General features: G+C 40.3%; 1 protein-coding gene across 3 annotated transcripts; it reads left to right on the forward strand.

Annotated features, from left to right (window-relative positions):
* Positions 1-209: 209 nt before the first annotated feature.
* On the forward strand, positions 210-12,008 carry adra1ab (adrenoceptor alpha 1Ab; the record flags this gene model as incomplete). 3 transcript variants are annotated; one of them, XM_082542850.1, is made up of 4 exons in its annotated part: positions 210-390; positions 3,696-4,978; positions 11,557-11,574; positions 11,663-11,751. In XM_082542850.1, the coding sequence occupies exons 2-4, from the start codon at positions 4,063-4,065 to the stop codon at positions 11,710-11,712; spliced, it is 984 nt and encodes a 327-aa protein (XP_082398976.1). In that variant the 5' UTR covers positions 210-390; positions 3,696-4,062. The 3 variants fall into 3 exon arrangements, with proteins under 3 accessions (XP_082398976.1, XP_082398974.1, XP_082398975.1); XM_082542848.1 differs by having other exon boundaries at positions 11,557-12,008; XM_082542849.1 differs by having other exon boundaries at positions 3,778-4,978; positions 11,557-12,008.
* Between the last annotated feature and the right edge of the window lie 433 nt (positions 12,009-12,441).

Consider the following 12,441-nt stretch of genomic DNA (forward strand, 5'->3'; position numbering starts at 1 on the left):
AAAATGCAGTAAAAAATAACAGAGTTATAAATCTTGCTTTCTGAAGCCTAATGAACCTTTTGAAACGACGTGTAATTAGTTTCACAGCTCAGTTAGCTCGCTTTTACCGGGCCACACGCACGTGAACGCGGTTACCTGAATAAGCGTTAAATTTAAATTGAACGGCAATTAAAAGGTGTGAGCCGCTCGGTGAGGGGGCGGGGTCTGGGAGGATCAGGTGGGGTAGTCCACTGTGACTTTATTTTTCACCAGAGAGAGCAGGAGGACAGCAGGAGGGAGAGAAGCACTTGACTTTGCTTTCCGTGCTGTCTGCGGCTGACACTGTGACAAATGACATGCTTTCAGAGAAAATTAGCTGAATTCCGGTGAGATCTGCGCACATGGATGAAGGTAAGACTTTCACCCCCTCCCTTCTTTTTTCTTGTCCATACTCCTGCTTACTGTACTTCACAAACTGAGTGGCTTCCAGTCATCAGAATGGATCATTGTGCTTGTTTGTGATTATTTTTAACCATGTGAAGGAGGCGGTTATTGTCTGGCAGGCCACATATAAGCACACTGAGAAAACTGCTTTATTTCCGTTTAGTAATGATAATCCAGGCAACCTTTTAGAGAGTTTATGTTTTCTGTGCATTTAAAATATGTAACGAAGGTTTATTATTAGAAATGAACGCAAATAAAAGGCATGCACAGGCCATATTCATTCAGAATATGTGGAATATTGAAGTGAATATTAATAATGCAAAGAAAATGATGAATGGTTGTAGCTGCATAAGGAACGTGCTTTAAAGCTTAGGAAAATTCAAAGCTTTGGTCCTCAGGGATGTATCTTCCATTAAATGATGACAAACACTAACAAAAATCACTTCTTCAGGTGGATGAAAAGGAGATGCACTCACATTATCCGCCCTGAAAGGCTGTGTATGTTCAAGACTAGTGGAATGTAATGATCAGGGACTGAATTATGAAACCCCCCCCCAAGAGAATAAATAGCAATTTAGAAACTGACTTCAAATGTGCAGTGATTCATCACGGTAGTGCTCTCTCCTTCAGAGACCTGACACAAGCAGTTATGTTACAGTGTTTGCAGAAATGATATATGAACTCTACCGAGGCATTCACAGGCATCTGAATCAGTCATAAATTCCATTTTTCTTTTATGTGATATGGTGACCTGGAGGAAACATGTTCAAGATAAGCATTTAACATCCTTGATTTTTCTTTTCTCCCTTTTCTCAGAGCTGATGTTCTGGAGAAATATTACATTTCTTTGTTTGTTGGACATAGAACAGATCTAAAGTAATTAGATCTTTGTGCAAATGTGAGCATTTTCTCACTTCATCATAAGTGATTTTTTTCATGTGTCCTTGTGGGAGCTTGTGGTAACAAATTTTCCAAATTAAGTTCATTGAATACACTCTCATCAGTCTGCAAATCATGCACCAAAAAGCAATAAATTAGTTACAGGCAAGCAGGTTGAAAAAAGTGCATCCTTGATGATTAGTGCCTAACAAAATCTAATAAGTCTGTAGGAATGTGTTTGACATGATGCAGAGATGTTTGCACTTTACAAAGTGTAGCAAACTCAATTGCTTTCACGGGACTTCATCTGCTGCATTCACAAAACAATATCAGGACAGTTAATAGTAAGTTGATATTGTCTGTGTTACCCTTGTGATAATGAGACCATCCCATGCTAGGAACTGCTGTTCTGATTTAATATACCCATGGTCAGGCTACATTAAGTCAGTTAATATGCTCACTAATATCCTATCTGTTTAAAAAACAAAACCCTAATTATAATTCCAATTCTAGGTTTAATTGGCTGACTTGTTTCCATTCGGCAAAGGCCGCCCAGCTGGAGGGGGAACAAAAAAGTTTCTTCAAGGACAACATACAATCTTTCCAGGAGCTCTGCTAATGCAATAACCTGAGTGAGCCATCTTTGGATTCAGATGTAAATTAGATTGTAATGATGTTCACTGATAGCTTTTAATCAAATCTTATCTGCAGAGAATGATGGACGTGTGCAGTCTCAGTCTTTGTTTTTTCTTGCTGCTGGACAACTGAAGGAAAATGCCCTTGGGAGCTGAGGCTGTGGTTATCGCTGTCTATTAATCTCTACAATATTTTCGTGGTTTATTAAATGGAAAAAGGATATTCGACTGGCAATAATATAAAATTGAGAGATGCAGAAAGTCCTTTTACTAGATATAATCAAATGAATATGAATGCTCCCAAAACAATGATTAAAGTATTCTTTTTCTCGTTGTTATTATTATTGATACATGCTTTACATTATCAGCTAACATCAAGACAACTGTGTGGCCTTGAGGCACACAAAACATTGTGCGTGGTTGTAGGAGTACTGCATCACATTGTAGATATTGGTAATCTTGTTTCACCTATGTAGAATTGCAACTGCTGCCTCAGGTCAATGTAAATATGTTTGACATCCTTCCATAGTAACAGTGGTCCTCGAACACTGGTGGGCTGAGGAAAACAAAACAAAAAAAAGCAATCTCTCCGTGCAGGCGCGACACCACACTGAGAAATCTTATTACAACCAAAAATGTTAAGATATGACCAAGATATGTTTTCACCACCTATCAATTCCCCCTCCGGCCACTGATGTGGAAATCCCAGCATCAAGTGTTTATTTGGGTGAATTTCGTTCCGCCTGGCAGTGGGACGTGCGGCGAGTGAAATCCTTTGATCCCGCACGAACATGTGACAAGCATGACTCTTCTCTCTGAAGGCTTTATCACGGCCACTTTCTTTTATTCTATGCTTCGCTGGTGCTTATCGCGCTCAGTGACATCCCTGATCTAAAACACGCTCACTGCGAGTGGTACTGAGCGGGACTATCGACGGCTGAAGCCTTCACTGGGGTAATATAGTGCCCTCCTCAAGGTTCAATTCTTGGCTTGTCATCTGGTAGATGAGTTAAAACCCTGATTAATGACACAAGACCTCTGAGGGAGGGACTTTAAAAAATGATCTCTGTCTTAATTTATCTTTAAGCTCTCTGAATGTTTGGCTGGATTTCTCATGATGCCACAAATGATTCCCACCCCCCAAGGATAATATTCCTGCTGTGTTGTCCTTGTGTTTGCCTCTTTCTTAATGGATGATATCTTGTTTCTTTATATTTTCTTTTCTATTATAATCCTTACCACAGTTACTTTTCAAGAACACCGCCTGTGTAAAGACATGTTTAGCTTTAATCAGTCTGACAGCTTAAATGAAGGTTAAACAAATATCAGGTATAAATAATGGGATGTTTTAATCTTACCAGTATTTTCTTGCAGAGCCAACAAAACAAGAAAACCGCACTGGGGGGGGATTTTTGTTTTGGTTTTTTTGAATGAAAAAGAAAACTGGGAATGCTGGGCTCAGGAGCATGCTCTCTTTTCTCTACTGCAGCTGTAATAAAGGGAGAAGAATTTGCACACAAAGAGGCTGAAAGAGGCCATTAAATGATGTTTTTACCCTTTAATCATGGCCGGGTGATTATACTTTACAATTTTACATTTAATGTGCTCTGTCTTGCATCCTCTGTTTTGATTTGCTCCTACGCTGTCAGAGAAAGAATAGCACTTAAAGCAGTAATGAGCTCGTTTTGGGTATTTATAAAAGTCTAGGATTATGAATGTGTTGATAAATTTCCTTTATCTCTTTTCTTGTTTTAACAGGTAAAGCCTTTTCGTTATGGCAAGACATGACACCCCAAATCCATCTGTGACTGCCACTTGAGCATTTGTCATTTTTATTAAGCTTTTCCAGACTAAATATGGCAAACTGTGGCAGTGTTACTCTTCCAGCATAAGACGTTCTGCCAAGCAACCCTGGCCACATGATCACTGGAGTGCTGGCAAGAGCCACTGTACCTACAAATTAACTGGAAGAGCAGTTTATGCAGCTGTAAAAGCTTTTATCCTCTGCACTGGGAGGAGCGGAAGACGGCAGAGGGTTGGAGCTGAAGTAATTAAAGAACAGATGTGGCATGAGTGTCATCAATTTGCAAGACACTTTACATCTTAATGCAACCAGCAGATTACAATGTTTCCTGCAGAGAACATGAGTGTTTATTCTGCAGCAGGTCTTTGTCCAAACTGCAGCTCCTCCGCCCACCCAGAGGTGGATGTAGCCAAGGCAGTCGTCCTGGGGATGGTGCTGGTGGTCTTTGTAGTGTTTGGGGTCCTCGGAAACATCTTGGTCATCCTGTCTGTGCTGTTCCACCACCACTGGCGCTCTGTGACACATTACTTCATTGCCAACCTGGCAGCAGCAGACCTGCTGCTCAGCTCTGCTGTCCTGCCCTTCTCCGCCACCTCAGAGGCTCTCGGCAGGTGGGTGTTTGGCCGGTCCTTCTGCAGCGTATGGGCCGCCCTGGATGTCCTCTGCTGCACTGCCTCTATCCTCAGCCTGTGTGTGATTTCTATTGACCGCTACCTGGCTGTCAGCTACCCCCTGCGTTACCCCGCTATAGCTACCGGACGGCGAGGCTTGACCGCGGTGGCTGCTCTCTGGGGACTCTCAGCAGCTATATCTGTTGGCCCTCTATTCGGCTGGAAAGAGCCCGACCCAGAGGACGAGACAGTGTGCCGAATTACAGAGGAGCCTGGCTACGCCTTGTTCTCAGCCTTAGGATCTTTCTATATACCACTGGTCATCATCCTGGCCATGTACTGTCGTGTATATACCGTGGCGAAGAGAGAGACCAAAACCCTGAGGAAAGGGAGGAAAGGAAAGGGGGTAGAGATGGAGGGGGTGATGCTGAGGATACACAGAGGGAACGCTGCTCAGATAGGGAAGCAGGAGGGTGACGAGGGGACCGCAATGCATAAACGCTCCTCCTTTTCCCTACCAAGGCTGCTGAAGTTCTCAAGAGAAGAAAAAGCAGCCAAGACTCTTGGCATTGTCGTTGGATGCTTTATTATGTGCTGGCTGCCTTTTTTCCTGGTTTTGCCCATCGGTAGGTACCTTCTTACCTCCTCTGCACTGAAGCTGACAAAGCCTCACTTTGTAACACTCGTGTTCTTCTTTAGGTTCAAGGCACACACCTAAGCATCTGCTATTCTCAAAGAGAAATTCATCTTTTGTTGTATACTGAAGGACATTTACTGCTGTTTTAGCTACTAAAAATGTTCCATATAGCATCAAAAAGTTGGAGAGCAGAAAATAGTTATTTATCAATATATACACAAGAGAAAACATGGTATTTTGAAATGAAAAAAATACACAAATATTTATATAATATTATCACGGCATTTTCAACCTCACTGAAGGTTAAAAATGCAGATGAGTTGAAATTGTCTTTGTAAAACAAGTTTTGTATGGATGTACCTGTGTCAGATGGCTGGGTGGTGAAAACACAAAGAAAGAGCCTTGAAAATGTTCAACAGTCTGTGTTCTTTTTCTTTGCTGCTAAAGGTTTTAGTACAACAAAGAAAAAAGAAATCAGACTAAAGATAAAATAATCGAACTGGAGAAAACTTCATTACAGCAGTGGTTATGCTAAATGGGGATGCACACCATTTAGTATTTGGGTACAGCCACTGCAGCATGCGGCTTCATAACCCCTCCCACTTCAATAAATAACACTTTAGCAGTATCCACCTATTACCCAGAAGATAGTTAACCCTAGAATAGACTAGTAAATGTAGCAATAGAATGAAACCTACTCCTATATGCCACACTTGTAACGTTGGTTTAAGGCAGGTTTAAAGAAGAGGAAAAATATAGTATAACTTGTTTTGGAGAATCTAAAGTCTGCTTATCATTAATTATTTTTGGAATTAATTTGCTTGTAATAGAGTTACACCTCAGTTCCCTTAGTCTGACAGTAAGTGCATTACTTTTTTTTTTTTTGTTTGATTGGCAGGTTTCTTGGAATATTTTGATTGCAAAGATAATGAAAAACTTGACATTTCCAAGCAGGAGACTTAATGTGATTCAAACAATGTTGATTTTTTTTTTTCCTTTTAGAAGACTATAACTGTAATTTTAGCATTTTCACAGAAGCCCCATTGAATGGAAAAGATCTGTCAAGCATGAATTATTCTGCTGGTGTCCATCTGTAGATATGGGCTGAGGATAATGTGAAGAAGCTCAATAAAAGGTGAATGTCCATTCAGTCAGATATCCTCAGCTTTATGTGTAAGAAATCTTTCCTACATTCTCGTCAATGATGGTGACAGCAGTGATGCTATCACAGATGTAAGAGAGGACAGAGACCAACCGTTGTGAGGCTCTATCTAGAAATCTTAATTGCTTCTGAAATAACTCTTACAGCTTGACTGAGATAAGTGATCGTTGGAGTGGACCGGCATGTTTTTAAGAATACCAGTCAGTCAGTATTTACCTCCCAGGTCACAGATGGTGAGATTCACGCTGAAAAATCTATTTGGTTACATAAATACTAATCTTATTGAAGGCGGAACCCAGCTACGATAAGAGACGTAGGAGACGTGGATGAAACACATCATCTGGACAAATAATATACGTGTTATCGTTTTCAGTTTTTTCTTTGCAGTGTGTACTTTCATAACTATCCATATAACAGACACAAGGTATAATCCAAGTGCAAACAAAAGGCCTTTTATTCTAAAGACTAGATGTTCATGTCTCGGTTTAGTCAACAATCAAGTCTTTATATACTGGGATTAACACATCACAATAACTGTACCCCAGTTATCATAATATGACAAAACAATACCAAGCCAAGGTCAACTACCGTAGTTAGTTTTTCCATGTTGATAGAGATGATATCAAAGATTTACTATTTTCACTGCCCTTATTTTCCAACTTTTATGATCATTTCTATGCCATTGTTGTTTAACACAGGGCTCTAGACTAACTTTTTGACATGGGCGCACCGGTACGCCTAACTTTAAAAACTTGGGCGTACCGGCACAAAAGTTAGGCGCACTCAAATTTTTCAACCGCATCGCTTAACACCGCAGTTTTACATGTGCACTTTCTTTGGGGGGGGAGTCCATACAGACAATATTAATTTCTAAATTATTAACTAACAAACTTGTGCTTAAAGTGCTTTGTCAATATTGTAGAAAATGTTAAACTTAATCATCATCTTGGCCTCCTCTGACGACCTGTTTGCTGCTGTCTGCTGCTGAAAGGCCGTGGGGAGAGGGGACACTTGGGCAGTGCATTTACTGCAGCATATAATGTGTTTTCTGGATACACTGTGCTTTTTCAGCATTCAAAGGTTGATGACACCGTGTCAGAGCACTGGCTATGAATTTCAGACAGATCAGGCCTTAACAAAAAAGTTGTCAATAGTTCTTTTCATCTTTTCTTATTACCCACAGCTACATCCACTTCTCTCAGGCCTAGGCTGCTCACTAGGGCTGGGTATCATCACTGATTTCTATAATCCATTCGATTCCGGTTCTCAAAGTCCTGATTTGATTCAATTTAGCCTCAGACAGTCAGAAATATTATAATTCTGATCATTTATCAGTACTGACTTCATCAGAATTGTGAACATCACAGCAGATGCCTTTGTGTGAAAGTAACTGAGAATAAAACACAGGAAAACATGAAGGAGATTTTCCTGGTCTGGCTTTTTATAGCAGATAACCTTAAAAATATTCTGCAATATTCTGCAATTTTGCATAATTTTAAGAAGTTTAAATTTCTTCAGTATTGAACAGCAGAAATTAGGCTTTCTTGTCCGAGGTCATTTAAGTGAAAAAAGAAAAAGCGCTGTAAACAATGGTAGACTGGTGGGTAATAAGCGAATGAATAATGCAGAAAACAGATTTGAGACGGGAAACTGTTCCTGAAGTACAGAGAGAAAGAGAGCTGTGCAGGAAGTGTGATTTTTATCGTGGTGGAAGCAAAACAGCAAAAGTCAGAGGGAATTCATGACGACATTGATCAAATGTGAAGCGCAGTTTGCTGCTTCTTTTGCTGCTGGCTCGGCGAATTTTGGTTGGAGAGAGACAAAACCTGCAGCTCAGAATCAGCGCAAAAAGACGTAAACACAGAGCGGACCCGACACATCAGAATCGCTAAGCTCCGACAGCGTGTCCGTGTTCGGGCCGTCGGGTGAGAAAGCCGAGAAAGACAAAGCTGATTCTGATGTGTTGGGTCCGCTCTGTGTTTAGGTCTTTGTGTGGAATCCGTTAATGAATTGATATCGCTTTATTCAAGCTACTCACCTCTCTCTTCCACCTGCACTTTCAACTGGACCACGGCCAATCAGAGAGGTCCCGCCCCTGACTACCTCTGATTGGTTTAGTCCACGATAGGGGCATAATGTGTGTCTGTTGTTGACCACACGGAGAGTTGCAGAGATTTTTTTTTTGTTACCGGATCATCTGGTCGCACAGGTGCGACCAAATATTTATTTTTAGAGTGCCGCACTCTAGGGCCCTGTAACATTAATGTTGAAACATTTAGTCAGTAGGCCTTTTCTCACAAAAGCAAATGATTAATAATAAATAATGATGGCTGAGTTCCATTCACCTGTTTTCTTTTCAGGCACTTGCTATTATGGCTTACTGGTGTTCGAAAATAGAGCTATTAATGTTAGTACGAACACGTGTGCTCCTGCAGTGACTGCCTGTTATGTTAAATGTCTGTTAGGAAATAACAGCTATTAATGAGTCATTTGTTTCTCAAAGCTAATAAACTGTGACAGATTTTTGCACAGTGCTATTGCCCATCTGCTTATAATAGGGGGAACGTAACATTAAAGGGCTCTGCACTATTGGATTAAACAAACAAAAAAAGACCATAAAACTGTGATGGGCAGCTTTAACAGCTGCAACTGATGTTGTTTTTATCTTGTGTAAGTGCATGCATGCATGCCAACATGGCAAAATGTGATCCCCATGACACTTGCTGCAGTGGGAACTACCACAAATACTTTGGCAGGTGTTAAAATCTCTTTGGAGTTTGTCTGTGTGGTAGTGTGGTAACCCTGCAAGGTGTCAATTCAGGTCCACTGAAGTTATGACAGTCATTTTCAGGGGGACAGTAGGAATTTTCATGGTGGCTCTTTCACATTTGCCAATATATTACCTTTAGATACAATAGCAACAGTCTTTTGGGAACGGCAATCTGTGCATCACAGTCCCACTCCAATGCAATAATTAAGTCTGCATAAAAAGCAGCTGAATCATCATATTATAAAGATCACATGCATATTTATCGCATCCTTGAACGGTGTGCTAATCTTAACAAAACTTTGCACATCATCAAACATACAGCGATTATTAATATCTATACTGCATGTTTTTCAAAAACATTTGTTACAGCTCTTTTAATTTTCATATATATTATGTTCATTTCATGTTATGTTTTATATTTACGTTTGTGTCACGTTTATTGTACACGGTCCATAAAATTTGTATCCAGGTTTGAATTTTGTTCGAGTCACTGCTAAATACAACGTGAAAAAATGTAAAAGTACCCATAGTTTGCATAAAATTGGTTGGTGTTTTGGTCTATGAAAACAACATCAAGCAAGCTCTTTCTCCTTCTCTACTCTGCCTTGATTCTACTGGCCAAGTTTCTTTAAAGGAACATCAAGAAATTCAATTATAAGCAACAACACAGACCAAATAAAGCACCATATTGGAGCAGAAAAGGCTTCAGCTGTGAGCTGAAATGGAAAGAAGCAAACTACTACTCCCTCCCCAATGAAAGCTATTATAGATAATAACTAGCATGAGGCTTAATGGGCTGTAATGCCAGGAGGCATCCTCAGTCACCCTGTACCCACCTGAGGCAGCCAGTCACAGGAGGATAGTTATGCATTTCAACTGAGACGGTCCGTCACGGCTCACGGCACAGTGTTCATTCAAGCTCTGAGATTCACAGACTGAGGGTTTGAAAAACCACAAGTATATTTTTTATTTATTTTGAATTGTCCTGAGCCCCTCAGATCAAATGCTTGGTTTTTTTTTTCTAAACCATTTGGTCACCAGCCTTTCACAGCAGCTGCTTCAATAGCAACTATAAGGGCACTCGGGGAGCATTCACCTTTGCTAAGGCCAATAGTCGGATTTTTTGTAATACAAACATACATCATACAAACACAAAGGTCAGAGTGATACAACACCAGAGGGGCAACATCAAATATAAACTTGCACATTCACATTATGACAGCTGCTTTCCTTTTCCAGCCCAGTCTGTGTAACAGGTACATTAGAATTTTTACAATTAAAGCTGAAAAATTACATGAACACTGTGAGAGAAACCAAGATGTTTCCCAAAACTTAACAGATTAGTTTTGGTTTCTAAACCTGAATGATGCCTGATTGCAACCAAAAGTTATGTCGATGTCAAGTAAATTTGATTTGGCCACATTCCATGAAATGTAACCATTTAAACTGTATTTCTCTAATAAAAACACATGGTAAATTAACATGTAATTGAAATGCTCAAAGTCAGTGTTCTGGGCATAAATATTTACTCTCTAGACTCTTTGGCCAGAAGTTTCTAGAACACTTGGTTTCAAAGCTACATCTATAAAAAAGAAACTGTGGACCCAAAGCACACAAATCACAGATGCCTCGTTACTGCTAAGTTAATAACTGGAATTTAACACAACAAAACTCAAGCAAAAGCTTTGTGGACAGGGTGTACCACACAGCAAACCGCAGTATTTGTCAGATAAGTTCGTTTAAAAAATGCTCCAAAAGGCACCAGCAGAGTACAAATAGGGTCAAGGTTTAATGATTCAGCTACATCGAGGTAAGGCCTAACATCCACGCTCCTAAATTAAGGTATTAACAAAATCCAATAATAGAGTAATGTGCTCTGAAGTTTGATGTTTTTAAAATGGGATTCTGTGGGGATTGATTTGCTCTTGGAGCCAGCCTCAAGTGGCCACTGCAAATTTTGGTAAATTGGCATTGGCTTCATTTTTGAGCTCCAGAACTTGGCCTAAATATAACTGAGAGAAAAACATAGCACCACACAACAAAATGAAACTAAAAAGCAACTTAAAATAATATAAATAAATGGTATAATAAATGTAAGCCTTAAAGGAGCAGGTAAAGAATGAATCTACTCTGCAGGATTACACCGCTGTAATGTATGCTCCCCTCATGCATGCTAATTTTTTCAGTCACCCGATGTTGGCAAATGCCAGAATAAATTAATAGGGGAAAAAGCCTAACCATTTCACAGATTTACTGCCTTTTTAGTGCCAGTACAGTTATTACACTTGCCCTTTTTCTTCCAAGATGCCATTTTAAATTATTCATTATTTGTTTTTTGTTTTTTTGTTAAGGGACGAGTCAAGATCATCCACTTGGGAAATGTTTTATTTATAAAGCTGGAAATGTGCGGGGACGTTGTCATGCTGACAAATAAAAATATCTGTTTCCAGAAAGTTGTAATTATACAAAAACATGAATAAATTGAAACCACGTGAAATTAGAGAATGGTTTAATCTTGTCAGATCCATGGGCTTTCGATATCTGCCTTTATCTAGGACCTTGAGGTATTATTGCTCTCATTGGTGTGCTTTTTTATTCATTTTCTGATTTGAGGTTCTTTCTGCATCTTTGCTAGGATCCATCTTCCCATCCTGTAAGCCTCCTGAAACCATCTTTAAAATAACCTTCTGGCTGGGTTACCTCAACAGCTGCATTAACCCCATTATCTACCCGTGCTTTAGCCAGGAGTTCAAGAAAGCCTTCCACAGCGTGCTGCGTGGCCAGTGCCTGAGAACTGCTGTGCCGACTACTTCTCAAACCCTAGGACACATCACCACCCACTCCTCCGACCCAGGCCCAGTGCAAGAACCTGTCACCCTTTCTTCACTGACTTGCTGTAGAGTGCTGTCGACCTCATCCTCATCTGCTGATGGTGTAGACCAATCTCAGAGTGCACAAGGCCAGAGTAAGAGTCTTCTGAAGGCATGGTGTTTCTCAGCAAGTCAAACTCCAGTGCCAGAGAAGGCCTCCAACAGATCTGCTAAGGTCTTACACCTTTCCCTCGGCATTACAGGAGAGGCTGTTTGACAGCTTTCACTTCGACATCTATGTAAAACTTTTACATATAATTATATTTCACAGAGACATTAGAGTGCAGGTCTAGCCAATAATGGCTTGAGCTTTTGATGGTGCCTCGTCGCATGACACGTCATTTGGAGAGCTAGTAAGTAATACTTGTATTCTCACAACAGCCACTACTGAGCTTCACTTGAACGGGGCATTAAATGTCAAAATTTTCGAGAGGAGCTTTTCAGCTGCCAGCAAGTAGGAGCCTGTGACTGTCCAGCAAGTGAATTTTGGAACAGATGCAAAGCTCTTTTGGTTTGAGAATGCAAGTTAAAAGCCCTTTTGGCAAGTGTCTAGGATAGAAAGTATAACCATCCCTGAATGCCAAGGAATAAACGAGATAACAGAAACTTATAGAAACGCTATTGTAAGAGAACTCTGGAGACATGATATT

The sequence above is a fragment of the Aulonocara stuartgranti genome (genome assembly GCF_965226115.1).
Source record: "Aulonocara stuartgranti genome assembly, chromosome: 7".
NCBI classification, from domain to species: domain Eukaryota; kingdom Metazoa; phylum Chordata; class Actinopteri; order Cichliformes; family Cichlidae; genus Aulonocara; species Aulonocara stuartgranti.